This window comes from Heterocephalus glaber, unplaced genomic scaffold, assembly GCF_053883595.1.
Source record: "Heterocephalus glaber isolate CG9 unplaced genomic scaffold, H.glaber_assembly_v1.0 deba00001428, whole genome shotgun sequence".
Lineage (NCBI taxonomy): Eukaryota > Metazoa > Chordata > Mammalia > Rodentia > Bathyergidae > Heterocephalus > Heterocephalus glaber.
In genome coordinates this window covers 21,164,736-21,181,112 of record NW_028258293.1, presented here as the reverse complement: position 1 = coordinate 21,181,112, position 16,377 = coordinate 21,164,736, and the positions used below count along the sequence as shown (strand labels likewise).

Sequence of the window (16,377 nt, the reverse complement as noted above, 5' to 3'; positions counted from 1 at the left end):
CCACCGGAAGACTTCTAGACTTAATTGACAGATTCAGTAGAGTAGCTGGATACAAAGTCAACAATCAAAAATCAATATCCTTCTCATACACAAATAACAGATTCATTGAGAGAGAAATTAAGGAAACAATCCCTTTCACAATAGCATCCAAAAAAATGAAATATCTAGCAATCAATCTAACGAAGGAAGCAAAAGACCTCTACACTGAAAACTACAGCACTCTGAAAAAAAGAGATTGAAGAGGATATAAGAAAATGGAAAGACATCCCTTGTTCCTGGGTAGGAAGAACCAATATAGTGAAAATGGCCATACCTCCAGAACTGCTATACAGATTCGATGCAATCCCAACTGAAATCCCAACAGCATATTTCACAGAACTACAGAAAACAACCCAAAAAATCATTTGGAACCAGAAGAGACCTAGAATAACAAAAGCAATTCTAGGCAACAGAGACATGGCAGGGGGTATCACAATCCCCAACTTGAAACTATAGTACAAAGCCACTTTGATAAAACAGCATGGTACTGGGAAAGAAACAGACCTGAAGATCAGTGAAATAAGACTAGAAGATGCAGAAACAACTCCAGACACACTCATCCACCTCATCTTTGACAAAGGACCCAACCATCCTCACTGGGGGAAAGATAGCCTTTTTAATAAATGGTGTTGGAAAAACTGGATTTCAACTTGCCAAAGATTAAAACTAGACTTCTATCTTTCACCATGCACTAAACTAAAATCCAAGTGGATTAAAGATCTAAAATTAAAACATAAATACTAAAATTACTGGAAGATAAATTAGGTAGAACTCTCAAAGACATTGGCATAGGAAAGGACTTTATGAACAAAACCTCAGTAGCATGGGAACTAGTATAAAGAATCAACAACTGGGATCTCATCTTATTAAAGTTTCTTCACTGTAAGAGAAACCACCAACAGAGCTAAAAGACAACCTACAATGTGGGAAAAAATTTTTACAAGCTGTTCTTCAGACAAAGGTCCACTATCTAGAATATATAAAGAACTCAAAAAAATCAGACCCCCCCCATATTTAAAGACCCAATTCAAAAGTGGGCATCTGAAATGAACGGACATTTCTCAAAGTTAAAGCAGCAAATAAACATATGAAAAAATGTCAACATCACTGGTCATTCGAGAGATACAGATGAAAACAATGCTGAGATTCCATCTCACCCCAGAAAGAATGGCTGCCATCAAGAAATCAACCAGTAACAAATGCTGGTGGAGGTGTGGGGAGAAAGGAACTCTTCTTCATTGTTGGTGAGAGTGTAGTCAGGTGCAACCACTGTGAAAATCAATATGGAGATACCTCAAACAACTAGGATTAGAAGTCCCATTTGACCCAGCTATTCCCCTGTGGTTATCTTCCCAAAAGAATAAAAAGAATCATACCACAGTGATATATGATCAACCATGTTTATGGCAGCACAGTTTGTAATAGCTAAAGTTTGGAAACAGCCCAAGTGCTCATCAACTGGACACTGGAAAAAGATGTGTGTGTGTGTGTGTGTGTGTGTGTGTGTGTGTGTGTTTTAATGAAATGGACTACTACTCAGCCATAAAGAATGAGAAACTAGAGAGACATTGATAGCTAAGTGGATGCACACTGCGGCCATACTAAGAGAAATAAATAGGACACACATGTGCAAATACCTAATAGTTTCTTGGATGTGAAAAACTAAAAGTGTAAATAAGGATCAAAATGTATAATTGATATTGTGAAACAGGAAGAAAGGGTCTAAAGGAGTAGGGGAAGTGGGGCGGGTAGGGGAAAGGAAAGAAGGGAAAATAAAAAATATGAGAAAAGGAAAAAATGGAAACAAAGCCTTTGTAAATAAAGAAGGGAGGAGGGGGTGAAGAGAGGGCAGGGGAAGGGGAAAAAATAAGAACCAAGGTACATCATGTAAAGGTACAAGATCCCAATGATGAATGTAACTGTATTGTATACCTAAAATGTACCAATAAACAATGGGGAAAAAAAGAGCAGAAAAAGAAGAAAAAAAATTAAAAATAAGAGCAAAAAAAATAGTGGTAATTTTGAAAATAACAAATAAAAAAGTGAAGGGACTCCTTCAGGGTATGTCTCTGCTGTCACAATAGACACCGTGGGGAGCAGTGTGCAGTTATAAGTCAATGAGTCTCAGCAAGCCAGCAGCAGACCCCTGAGATTCAGGCAGATTTGTGGCTGCAAATCCCAAGTTGAGTTCCCTGTTCTCCTGCAGGGTTGAACTCTGCAAGGTTCTACTGCAGCTTCCAGCTGCCTTTCCCCTAAAGATAGTCCAGGTTCTGATGGGAGGTGATGATCCCTCCAACTTACCAAGTACGGTGGTCTGGTGTGCCTTTATTGCAGAGATTCTCTTCACTTTTCCAGTAGGCTTCAGTTTTCATCAGGGAGTCTGAGAGAGGCTCTCTCCCTGTTGTTCACTTCTGCAGCTCAAGACAATGGCCTTTATGACCCTTGTGCCTCTGTATTGTGGAACCAGGTAGCAGCACAGACAAGAGGCCAGAGGCTTGTGGGGGGGGGCTCTGTTGCAGGTGCCAGCGTGGCTCCACGGGAGGCTGGTGGGCATGCCCGGGGGGGGGGGTCCTCACCTGCTCCTGGTCACAAGTGGGCATTGCCTGCCAGACAGAGCTGGGCTCAGTCAGCCCGGGGAGCTCTGCTCGTGCAGCTCTGCCCACACCAGTAGCCTGACATTTTAAAAAATGGGAACCTTGAATCAAAGCGGCAACAAAAGATTTGGAACAGTATGACAAAACTCGACATGAAGAATTTAAAAAATATGAAATGATGAAGGAACATGAACGGAGAGAATATTTTAAAACACCAGATGAAGAAAAGAGAAAAGAAGAAGAATCTAAATTTGAAGGTATGAAGAGGAAGCATGAAAATCATCCCAAAGTTAATCATTCAGGAAGCAAAGATGAACTAAAAGAGGTATGGGAAGAGACTGATGGATTGGACCCTAATGACTTTGACCCCAAGACATTTTTCAAATTACTTGATGTCAATAGAGATGGATTCCTGGATGAACAAGAATTAGAAGCCCTGTTTACTAAGGAGTTGGAGAAAGTGTATGATGCTCAAAATGAAGAGGATGATATGGTGGAAATGGAGGAAGAAAGGCTTAGAATGAAGGAACATGTAATGAATGAGGTTGATACAAACAAAGACCGGTTGGTGACTCTGGAAGAATTTTTGAAAGCTACGGGAAAAAAAGGAATTCTTGGAGCCAGATACCTGGGAGACATCGGATCAGCAACAACTCTTCACGGAGGAAGAACTAAAAGAATAGGAAAATATTATTGCTTTCCAAGGAAATGAGCTTAAGAAGAAGGCAGATGAGTTTCAGAAACAAAAAGAAGAGCTACAGTGTCAGCATGACCAGCTGGAGGCTCAGAAGCAGGAATATCATCAGGCTGTACAGCAAATGGAACAAAGAAAGTCACAACAAGGAATCGCTCCATCAGGTCCAACTGGAGAACAGAAGCTTGAGCCCCACGTTTAAAGTTCCGAAGCCCACCAGAACTTGGAAGAAAACTGTTCACTGAACATCTGTTTCATCTTTTAACTCCTTTTCTTTCTGCTCAATAAATATTTTAAAGCATATTTGGAATAAAGGAAAATACCTTTAAAATGAAAAAAAAAAAAAGGGAACCTTAATTGCCAGTCTCCACCTGCCACATCAGTCATGGTAAGAGTGAGGAGTGAGACACGCTACCAGGCTGGTAAGAGCCCAGCAAAGTGGTTTCCAGAAGCAGGCAATAGGAGGCAAAGACTCTGGTATCTAGGCCTGTTTATGTCTTGGCCAACAAATGCTCTGGAAGAGTTCAGTTCAGAGACCAGTTCTTACTGGTCTTGCTGTGGATACTCAACTTGTTTGGCTAAATCCCAAGCTCTTACATAGCTATCAAAATAGCACCTACCAAGCCCTGTGTGGCTGACAGACTGTTCTGTATTATGGTGTATGTGTTTGGCCCTCGGGATTAAACCCAGGGCCTCATGTATGTTAAGCAAGCATTCTACCACTAAGACAAACCTCTAGCCCTTTTTATTTTATTCTGAGATAGGGTCTTGCTAAGTTGCCCACACAGACCTTGAACTTGCAATCATCCTACCTCAGCCTCCTGAGTAGCTATGATTACAGACATGTACCACCATTTCTGGCCCATCAGATTGTTTGTACCAGCACCAAGCCCTGCATGTTTGCCAGGAGGTACATCCCTAGGAGCTACATCCTGCACCCTATCTGGCATCTGGATGCCAGCTCTGAATGAATAAATATCTGCCACCACCTCTGCCACACCTGAGTGAGCCACACCCTACTGAGCTTAGTTTAGCACTACACAGCCCAGATATCCAGGAAGGAGCTAGCCCTATCCCAACCCCTGCTAAGCATTCGCATAGTTGTCCATCCTAGTGGCTTAGAGCCCAAAAGACAACTCTGTCCCACTAGGGATTAAGCAGAAGGGGCTGTGAAAACTATGTGGTTTTAGTAAAACTGCCTGGAGGTTCTTCCAGGACATCATAGGCAGCCTTGGCCAAGACTTGAGAAACCCTAATGGGAGCACTGTACATCTCAATGCTGGTTCTGAAAGTTTTTATCTCATAGGGAGGAAGCTAACATTTAATAAGCAGCTTCGTGCCAGCTACTATGCTAAGCACTATATATATATATATATATTATCTCATTTGATCTGCACAGCAACTTTGTGAGGTACGTACCATTACTATTGTAATTTTAAAGATGAGATCTCACTATTTGGTAAGTAGAACTTGGATTTAAACCCAGTTCTATAGGATTCCAAAATTTACGGGGTTTTTGTAGTTATACATTCCTTTTTTGTTGTTTTTTTGGTACCCGGGATGAAACTCAGGACCTTGCGCTTACAAGGCAGTGCCACCGAGATAAATCCCCAGCCCTACATTCCCATTTTTAAAAGGAAGATTAAAAACAGGAAAGTAAATTTCAGCTTACATTGACTAAAATTGCCCAAGCTGTTTTTGTTTTCAGCCCAGCCTAAATTCTTATAGGATCTAGACTTCTGCTTAGAGCTTGTGCTAATCTACTAACTGCTGACCACCCCTATCCAAAAGTGGTTGGGCTCCTCATAACAGCACAGTGCAGCTCAGGCCCAGGCCCAGGCACCTTGGGAAAAGCTTGCTGGCCCCATCCCTGGAATACTAGGGTCCTCCAACAGCATGAAGCAAAGCTTGTTTTCAGGTTACAGTTTGCTGTGTCTTAGGAAGACTTCCAGAACTAGAAAATGGTGTCTATCTTATGGAAGATGCTGCCTAACAGGGAAGCTGGACCCAGACAGGTTACCTGGATGGCTGTCAGAGTCATGATGATCACTCTTAACATTTTGGAAAGAATCCTAACCAGAACCCAGGCCATTCGCCTGTCCCATGACACCATCCCTTGGCAGTTCTCCCCTACCCACCTGCTCAGAGTCTCCCGAGGTGTCTTAGTGCCTCCGGCTCTGTGAGTGATGCTGGAATTCTTGTTGGCAGTCATGGTCATTTCGGCTCTCTGCAAACCCAGAGCCCTGCAAAGAAGACAAGCCTGTAAGCCAAGTTTCCACAGGCAGTCAGAAGCACCTCAACATCTTCCAGATGACCTCCAAAACTGCCAAGAGGCTTTCTGTGGCAGGTGATAGAAAACACTTTCCCACATATGCTCCACTCCATGTGTTACAGCTTATGAGCCTCAAGAGACCCCTGGCCTGGGATGGGGAAGAGTCTGAGTAAGAGATAATTTATCAATTCACAGAAAATGATTTTTTTTTTTTAAATTTCTTATCTCAGGGCTGGAGATGTAGCTCAGTGGTAGAGTGCTTGCCTAGCATGTACGATGACCTGGATTTGATCCCAGGTCACCACAAAGAAAAAAGAAAGAAAGAAAAGGAAACAGAAAAAGAAAAAAAAAATCCATCTCAATCTTACCTCTTCTCATTTCTCAAGAGTCTCTCAAACGTCTATACAGCATTCTTTTTCCCACACTTGGACACCTCCTATGCTACTATTTATTCAGTGTTTTTTGTGTGAATAAACTTGAAACTGACTTCCTTTCTTTAAAAACTTTAATCCTGCTCTAAACAATAAGCCATGCATTCATCAACGAATTGTTTACTGAGCAACTACATTCATGGCAAATGCAACCTAGCAAAAAATAACACACTTTCACTGTCCTCATGGGCATTACATCCTAGTAGGGAGAAGCAGACAATGCGCATCCATGTATCCCATGTCTGTGATACTTAAGTATCTGTATATAACATATTAGGCAGTGAGAAGTGGTATGAAGGGTGGTGCATGCCTGTAAATCCCAGCACTTGGGAGGGTGAGGCAAGGAGATCAAAAATTTGAGGCCAGCCTGGGCTTGGAAAAAAAAAGCAAGGGAAAGGGAAAGAGTGAAGAGGATGTAGTATTATAAATAGGATGTTCAGAGAAGACCATTCTGATAAAAAAGACATTTGAGTAGATATAAAATTGTGAGCTAGAAGTGCCAATCATATTTTTTCTAAAACATGCTACAATAAATTAATATACATGAAGATTTTTAAATATCTATGAAGCAAAAAAATTCATTTACATACTATATACTGTTAGGTAGTCTATTACCTACAATAAAAACAGCATCCTTTTGGAAGTAGTATTTTTATAAAAAAATATAATAATAATAATGAGGGGAAGAAAAAGGCTAAAACTTAAGGGAACATCCAGGCCAGAAAGCAAGAAGTAAAATGATCTCTGTTTCCAGATGGCATGATTTTATATGTAGAAAATCCTAAAGATTCCACAGAAACACTACTAAACTAGTGAGTGAGTGCCCTGTTCCTCAAACGTCCGCTTAATAGTGGAGGCGGGGCCTCGTGGTCATGGCCCCTGCCCTTGAAGGGGTATTAGGACCCGCCCCCTCGACGCCTGTCTCTTTGCTTCCTGGCCTCAGTGAACAGGCCACCTTTGCCATGCAGTGGGAACCGCGATCTCCTGTACCACCACAGGCCCAAAGCAACAGGGCCAACCAATCACGGACTGAGGGCCAAAGTCAACCTTGTCTCCTTCTAAGCTGTTTACATCTGGTATCTTGTCACAGTGACAAAGGTGGTTAACACAGTGAGTTCAGGATAGTTTGCAGAATACAACATCAATGTTAAAAAATACAACTTTATTTCTAGGCACTAGCAACACACAATCTACAAATCCAATTTAAAAAACGATTCCAGGGCTGGGGATTTAGCTCAGTGGTTTCGCCGCCTGCTGCGCAAGTGCAAGGACCTGAACTTGATCTCTGATACCAAAAGAAAAAACAAAAAACGATTCCATTAACAACAGGAGAAAAAAGAATAAAGCACTTAGAAATAAATTTAACAAGTCCTGAGGACTGCAAGCTATAAAACATCATTGAAAGATATTAAAGACATTTTAAAAATGGAAAGATATCCCATGTTCATGTATTAGAAAACTCAGTGTTTTTAGGATGGCAATACTCTCCAGATTGATCTATGGAGTTAACATAATACCCATGAAAATCACAGCAAGCTTCTCTACAGAAATTCAAAAGTAGATCCTAAAATTTAATGAAACTGCAAGGGACCCAGAGAAGCCAAAACAATCCTGAAAAAGAACAAAGGCAGAAGACTCAAACTTGCCAATTTAAAAACATACTGTAAAACTACAATAGCCAAAACATAATGGTACTGGCATAGCAATATAAAGAGAGATGAATAGAATAGAATAGAGTTCAGAAATAAATACATTTATGGGCAACTGATTTTCAACAAGGATTCTAAGACAAGTCAGAAGGTAAAGAAGAATCTTTGCAACAAGTGGAGAAACTGGATATCCAGATGCAAAAGAATAAAGCAGGAACCCTATCGCATACTATACATAATTATTAAGTAATTCATAGACCTGAATATAAGAGCTAAAATATACCCCAAAAAATCTAAGAAGAAAACATAGAAATAAATCTTTGTGACACTGTATTAAGCATGGTTTCTTAGCAATAACAAAAGTGTAAGCAAGAAAACAAGAAAGACATAGTTCGTATCAAAATAAAAATATTTTATGATGTAAGAAATACCATTGAGATAAACAACATACAGAGTGGGAGAAATTATTTGCAAATCATGTATCTGCTACTAAACTTGTTTCCAGAATATTAAAAAGCACTTTTGTAATCCCAGCCCTCTGGGAAGCTGGAGTAAGAGAATCACAACTTTAAGCCCAGCCTGAACAACTTATCAAGACCCTGTCTGGGCTGGGGAATTAGCTCAGTGGTTCCACTGCCTGCCTCACAAGCGCAAGGTCCTGAGTTCGATCCCTGGTACCAAAAAAAAAAAAAAAAAAAAAGACCCTGTCTCAAAGTAAACAATACAGGAGAGCTGGAAATGTAGCTCAGTGCAAAGGACCTGGGTTCAATCCCCAGTACCTACACACACACACACACAAAAGGCAAGTAATTCAATTAAAAATTAGACAAACAATTTGAATAGTATCCAAAGATATAAAAGGCCAATAAGTACATGCAACAATATTCAATGTCATAAGTTATTAGGGAAATAGAAATCAAAACTACAGTGACATACTGCTTTATATCCATTAGGATAGCTATAATAACTTTTAATAGACAGATTAATAACAAGTACTAGCAAGATTTTATTTGACTCATTAATTAAAGAATGAACCAGTAAGATATTACAATTGGTCCAAAGGGACATTCAAAGAACCACACATTACAAAGGCAAATGAATGATGTAATAAATTTATAAATACTGTAGATGCAAAATGGAACTATCTATGAAGCAATAATCAATTCTATTACATTAGATACAATTAATTTGCATTTTAATGGACAAGAATATAAAAAACAAGCAACTGAAATAAATAGAACCAGCCCTTTTTTAATGTTTTATTTTGAGACAGGGTCTCACTAAGTTGCCCAGACTGGGCTCCAACTTGCAATTCTCTTGCCTGAGTCTCCCAGAGTGTGGATTACAGGCGTGCATCACCACACTTGGTTTCCATCTACTTCCTTTAACATCAATGGAGTTTTGTTAAAAATACAGAGTCCCCAGCCCCACTTCTACCTCGTAAGTGGGAATCTATGGGTTGAGGACTAGTTGCTTGCATTTCTAGTAAGCATTTCAGGCTGGTCTTATATGCCTGTAAGTATGAAACCTGTGTCCTGAAATATGCTGAGGACTTGGAAAGGTATGAGAGGTCACTACTCACCATGTGGCCCTGAGGTAGCTCAGCAGTGAGCAAATAAAAGGTGGACATGTGGCTCTTCCCCCTCCCCTCCCCACCCCGTAGCTTCCTTCACTCTGCACAGAGCCACGGGCTCTCCATGACAAAGGAGTGGGTACATCACTGGACCCAGCGAAAGCATTATTCGTATCTCATCTAAAGAGTTCCATCAGTCTTCAAAGTGCTCAGGCTTCCTGTATCTCAAAACAACTCTTCCTCCCACCCAGGTGGCTAACAATCTCTTCACTCTGCCCTCAATTCCAAACTCCTGGGAAAAGGAGTTTTAAACCAGAAGCTGTAAACCCATGGTTCACAAGAGCAAAGAAATGTCCTATTTGTTTTTTCCTTTATTTTTAAACAATTTGAATTAGTTTACAAACATTTAAGAAATTAATTCAGATTCTAGCTTCTCTTGAAGAATTAGAAAAATAAGCCATCTTGGTCTGCATTTCTGAACAACAACAGCTGGCCAGAGCTGGGTACCGGTGGTCCATTTAGATGTGGTGAGCCCTCTTCAGTTCAGGGCTGACCCTCCCTGCCCAGTGCCTCCACCTGGCCACCCTCACCTGGTGATGACCTGATTCCCTCAGTGAGCGGGTGAGGTTGAAGCTCTGCAGACTGAGCCCGTGGCAGTGTAGGGCACAGCCTCTCAGCTGCTGGAAAGCCCCATCCAGTCCCCTCACTGCTGCAGGAAGAAAGACCCTTCGGAAGGCTCCCTGCTTTTGTTCAGGCCAACCCCCCTCTGGCAATGCAATCCACCCCCATCACCTGATTCACAGACGCTTTCCCAAAGGTCCAAGAAGGGACAAACTGGGAGTCAGTTTCATGAGTGCCTCTAAGAATGCATCTTTCAATCCTACAGCAAAAAAGCCCTGTTTTCCCTTGTTTAGGTAAATGTCCCTTTGTACCTTGTGCAGGTATAACTGTAGGTGTGACAACAATCTTTGCAGAGCCCTGAGAGTAATGAGGAGGGAAGCCTCATCTCGCTGGGGTTGAGATCTACTGAGGGGAGACAGAAACACTGCCAGGCACTCTTCTTTACTAGTCCAGGTCAGAAGTCACAACACCTTACAAAGAAACCCTCTCAAGTATTTGAGAGAATTTCTGCAGACATCCACATTACTCTTCCTAAGCAATTTGCTCCCGTGGAAGTTACAGCTTCAAAAGCAACCCAAAGGGATAGAAAAGGTGGCAAAGGGCACTGAGTTAGTGTGTGTGCTATGAGAACTTGGGTACAGCCAGGACACTGCACCTAGTACAAAGACAGTAGTCCCTCCCTGTTCAGTGTGCAGCTGTAGCCACTGACTCCCTCCTGCACCTTTCTTCACCCAATGAGAAAGGCTGTCTCCTCTGTTCTGTCCCTGCCCTACCTTCCTTTCCTCCTCCCCCGAGGAGGGCCTGGTCTTTCACGTCTTCCTCTAAGACTCTTAGGAACCAACACTGCACTCATATCATAGAGGGCTTAACAAATACAACTAAATCAGGATGATCTTTCTCTCCACGGTACTTCACCCTCAGCCACCGTGCTCACCAGTCTTCTGTTCTTCCAAAAGCAGGAAAGGCCTCCGCCAAATGCTCCAGGGAAAAGCTCCCCTGCTCCCTGGGGGCAGCTAAGCCCAGTTCCTTTCTGCCTTTTCTCCCAACCAGCCACCTGCCTGGTTCCCAAAGGGAGGAAGGCTCCTAGAAACAGACTAAGCACAGAACCTGAGAAATAGCTGTGGCCCTTTTCTTTTTATCTCCCTGGACTTCCCCCTCATTCTCTTTCTGCTGTACTTCCTCTTAACCTACCTACACACAACCCGGCCAAGGCTATTACTAGAACAATTCTGGCTCTGTTGTGCCTAAGATTACAAAGGAAAGGAGACCGAAGGGTGCACCAGGCTGATTAGGTAGGCATCAGATGCTTTAGAAAGTACGCCAGGAAGGATTCCTCGCAAAATGCCAGACCCCTTTTCTCCCTTCACTACTGCTGCATACCTCGTACCTTGGATCACTGTCACTTCAGCCCCAAGTTCTGTGACACTACATCCAGAACACTCCTTATCAGGTGGAAGGGAACCCAGGTCGATTCTACTGGGAGGTCAGCATTGCTACACTATTTTTTTTTTTTTTTTTTGAGGCAGGTGGTAGAACCACTGAGCTAAATCCCCCGGCCCCTGCTACACGTTTTAAAAAGATACTTATGAGGCCGAAATCTCCTTCAACCAGCTACAGGAAAAGATAAATTTATTATTGTTGAATAATATTCAGGAAAAAAATTTAAAACTCTTTCTATCCCTTCACTGTCCATTTATCACTTCCACATCCTTTTTCCCAACCCTCCTCCTCAGAGAAAGCCCTTTCAATTTGTATTTTCAAACTCAACTACTTTTCAATCCCTTTTTTCTGCCAGATGGTCCTTCTCTACTTCAGCACAGGTTCTGCAGAGGTTTTCAGCTGGGATTAAACACTTCCTGAAAACCCGAAGTAGAGTGAAAGCTTGTTAGGGAACTTCAGGCCAAAGGAAATCTGTTTGCTTCCAAGATAGTTTCAAATACCTAGACCTAGCTGTTTCTGCCAGTCCAAACACTCTACCTCTCAGCAAGCAGATAAACCTAGTTCTGCTGGGAGATGGAGCCTACTTGGCCTAGTAACTTGTCACCACTTCAAAAAAAGAAAGCAGAATGGAGGCTTGTCTCACAAATGACCGTGCTCCTGGGGTTACTACTGCCTTCTTTCATTTGGTCAAGAACAGCATGATGGGTACATGACCACAACGGTGATGATGCCAGGCCACAGTCCTATCTCACATCAGCAACTTCAAACTACTGCAGTAGCCACTTCTGCACATGCCGGGAATGTTTATGCCTCCAATCTTTTGTTGAACAGCTCCTTCTGTCTTGAATGTTTTCTGTCCCCATTCTTTCTTAAATAGCCAGTCCAAATGTCAACATCGTTCTGAACCCTTTCTGCCCCTAAGTCCTGACCTCGTTCTCAAGCTCCACATGCTCTCTAGTCTGGTTCAGTTTCCCCTGACTGATGGCAAGGGGCCTCCTCTACCCTGGAGAAGCACACCACCAAGAAGCTGCACCTTCTCGGGAGGAGGACTGGGAAATAAGAAGGACTGGACAAGTCTCAATGCCTCCGTTTTCTCACCTGTAGCATAGAGGAAATGTTCCATCTATAATGAGAACCCATGAGAAGCCATCCATAAAGCACTGAGGATACCCAGAATCCAGAGGTTTTGCTTTCCCAACTCTCAACTTTAACACATCCCCACTCATCCTCACTTTTAGGTGACTTTGCTTCCAACTTCATTGAGAAAATAGAAACAATCAGAACAGGCCCTCAACAAGCTACACCATCACATTTACCCACCACCAGCACCGGTGTTGATCTTGTTCCTCTTCTGCTCAAAACCTTCAAAACTGTAGGTCCCATTCACTCAAGGTAAAAGCCAAAATCTTTACAATGACTTACAAGGCTCTTCATCATCTGGGTCCCTTTTATGCCTCTCACTTCATTTCAACTATACCCTTCCCTTACTCTCCACTTCCGCCACAGTGCCTCCTTACTATGTCCTTAAACACACTGGGCTCATTCCTATCTACAGCCTTCACACCTACTGTATCTGAACACATTCCTCCAGAGAGCTGGCTCCCAAACCTCCTTCAAATTTTTTGTTCAATGTCATCTTTACAGTGAGACCTTTCCTGACCACACTATAAATATTTAAAACCTTTCCCTACTCTGCTAATTCCTCAGCACTCTATCCCCTTGTTTCTGTTTTATTTTTCTCGGTAGCATTTATCACCATCCAACACACTACTTTTCTACTTTTATGTATATGTAAGTTGCATGAGGCCAAATATTTTTGTCTTTGTTCACTACTGTACTCTCACTGCCTGAAAGAGTCTCTGGTACACAATAAGCCCTCAAAAAACATTTGCCACCAGCCCCCCAGAATGGCACTCCTCAGGCAGGGTGGACAGCTTTGGGCTCCAGTACCTGGGCCCATCTTCCATCCCTACCAGCCTTCCCAGGGAAGGGTCTGACCCACCTGCAGCAACCACACCCGCCCAGAATGTTTAAAAGGAAACTAGGCCCTCTAAGCACTCGAAAGATTATAGACAAGGGTGGCTTCAGCCCAAGACTCAACTAAAAGTGCTCTCTGAAAAGACTGCAATGACTTTCCTGTTATAAAATGCAAAGGTCTTTTCTCTAGGCTTCCTTTACTGATGCCTGGGGTTCTGGACACTACTGATCAGCCCTTCCTAAAGCACTGTGATGTAGTTAACTCTCAATCTGAGGCATAGCTTCTGGGTGCAGAAAGTCTTCATGCTCACCATAAAGGGGCACATATTACAAAAGACTGGGAAATAATGCAGGAAAAATAAAGACAAACAGCTGTGGGCTCTTCAGGCTTTCATTTCTTACTTACTCAAGACCTTTGAGAGTGTCTTCCCAACCAGGGCCCCACGCTACTGTGCTATGCTTTGGTCCTTGGCCTTGAATAGCTTCCCATTCTGCCTGAGCTAGGCAAGTAAAAATCTGGTACAATGTAATATAAGCTGTGATAGCCGCGCAATCAAAGAGCTCTGGAGCAAGGAGAAAGACATCTAACCAGGTGGACAGGATGGATATGTGGAGGGCTGCTAGAGGAGGCAGGAAGTGACAGGGCTTATAGGAGATAAGGAAGTCATGAGAAGAATATTGCAAGTGGAAGAAAAACCATAAAACAAGAAACACCAAATACAAAAACTTGGAGTAAGAAGAGATTTCTTTAACAGGACACAAAAAGTGATATAATGGAAAATGTTGATAAATTAAACACTAATAATAAATGTGATCATTCTTAAAATGCCATTTGAAGAGTGAAAAGGAAACACAGAGTGGGAGAAAATTCTCAGTAGATCTACCCAACAAAGGACTCATGCATAGGATGTATAAAGAACTACAAATCAATAAGAAAGAGAAAACTGGCAAAAGACTAGAACTGATACTTTATAAGAGAGGATATCCAAATGGCCAAAAGATACATGAAAAGGTATCCAACTTCATTAGTCATCAAGGAAATACAAATTATAATCATAATTTGATATAATTAACACACACACCAGAATAGGTAAAATGAAAAATATAGAAAATGCCTAGTGTTGGTATGGATGCAAAACAACTGGAATTCTCAAATACTGAGAGTGGAAGTATAAATGAATACTACCACTTGGGAAAAACATTGGGTACTATTTACCAAGGCTAAACATATACATACCCTATGCCCCAGCAATTCCTCTCCTGGGATTTACCCAACAGAAATGCAGACACACGTGTATGTAAGACAAGTGTAAGAATACACACAGCAGCATCCATAAGAGTGGTCAAACTGAAAACCATCCAAATGCCCATCACCAAAAGAATGGAAAGGAAACTATGGCACACTTACGTAATGAAATACTGTATAACAATTAAAATGAATATAGCCATACACATAAATAAATCTCTGAAACATGGTGTGGAACAAAAAGACATCAAGGGTACAGACTGCATGATTCTATTTGTAGAAAATTACAAAACCAGTAAAACAAATCTATGCTATTACAAGTCAAGATAGTGGGTACCATGGAGGGGGCAGGTTACCTATAGGGAGACTAGAGGAGGATTCTGAGATACTAGTAATATTCTGTGTCTTGGGGTCTGGGTGTTGGTTACGTGGATTCAGATGTAAAAATTTGTTGAGCTAGATACACAGACACTTCAATAAAATGTTTTAACATAGAACACATGTTGCAGAGCACAGCAGATTTGGAGACATTAGATTCACAGGCCAAGATTACCAAGAAGTAGTACAGAGTAACTTTCAAACTACAGGTCTTAGACCAGTGGTGGCAAACCTATGCCACATGTGCCGCAGTGGGCTGCTTATATCATTGAAAGCTCTAAAAGGTTTGCTATCACAGTCTTAGACCATCAGGGCTCACCTGCCTCTTGGGGTAAAGTCCTTGATTCTTCAACTGTAGAAGGCAGCAGAAGACAGTACAGCTGTGTGGCCACACTCTGCTCATTCTATTCATGTGCCTGTCTCAATCTCTGTAATAACTATACTGTCATTATCTCTAGTTTATGGATGAAGAAATTGAGGCTCAAAGAGGTTGAGAAATTTACCCAGAGTTTCATTGTTAAGTGGCAGAACCTAGGTCTAGAAAGGTTGGCACTAAGCTCTGTAACTGATGCCCGGGAACATTAGTCTCTGTCATATCTTTTGGTAGGGAGCCACACTCCATCACGAGTGTGTACCTGCAGCCCAGCTTTATCTAGATAAAGGGTAAAAAAGTATATTGGCAGAAGATCCAGTGCCTGGCTCCTGAATTCTTGGTGTTAAATCTCATTTTCCTTCAAGCCACCTAGTTCAGAGGGCTCTGAATCAAGACAAAACAGATAGGAAATGTTCATAGTCATTCTTCCCTACCTAGGAACATGGGCTCACAAACAAAGGCCCTGGTTAAGAAGGCCAAACAGCACAGTCTTTCTGGAGATGAGAAAGCAGATAGACAGTCAGTCCATCCAGCTTCCAGCTTAAGGGTCATGATGGGGCCAGAATTTGCCTTATATTCCTCCTCCAAACAAACCAAGTGCTACTGTAGATCTGCGGTTTTCAAACTGTATGCCAAAGTGCCCAAGAGCACTGTGGTCAACTCATAGAGGTACTGCTAAGATATTTTAAATTTTTGAGGGAAAAAGAGCAACATGAAACATTTGTCAGATACCCTACAAGTTCACAGTTTCAACACTGGGTTGCATTACATTCCTTTTGATGATGTCATTTCTTTGTGAAGCTGGGTTTTCAACAGTTGCTGTGATAAAAAGCAAATATCATATGAAAACCAATATGGACTCAGAAAGGCGGGTGGCAGTACTGAGGCACTGTGTCGCAGTAACTGTGGTTATTTAAAAATGAAATAAAAATATTTTCCTTTCAATTTCTGTGTATAATTTTTTCAGATGGCTCCTTAGTATGTTAGGATAAGGATACAAAAATACTAAATTGTTTAAACCTAACTACTTAATAAGTGAAACTTAGCTATTTCCTTGGGTCTATGGGCACTGTTAAAAAAAAAACAAAAC

At 41.8% G+C, this 16,377-nt stretch overlaps 1 protein-coding gene and 1 pseudogene across 15 annotated transcripts in view; one reads left to right on the top strand and one right to left on the bottom strand.

Annotated features, from left to right (window-relative positions):
* Dennd2b (DENN domain containing 2B) overlaps positions 1–16,377 on the bottom strand; it is a 179,754-nt gene that overhangs the window by 53,336 nt on the left and 110,041 nt on the right. For 14 of the 15 annotated variants that reach the window (XM_087211732.1, XM_013074616.3, XM_087211736.1 and 11 more), the window contains one exon: positions 5,466–5,570. In XM_087211732.1, the coding sequence (XP_087067858.1) occupies positions 5,466–5,545 (80 nt within the window). In that variant the 5' untranslated portion in view covers positions 5,546–5,570. Of the gene's footprint in view, positions 1–2,340; positions 2,451–5,465; positions 5,571–16,377 lie in introns of those variants that run through there. The other variant, XM_087211735.1, reaches the window with a different exon arrangement.
* On the top strand, positions 2,743–3,630 carry LOC106009923 (nucleobindin-2 pseudogene; annotated as a pseudogene).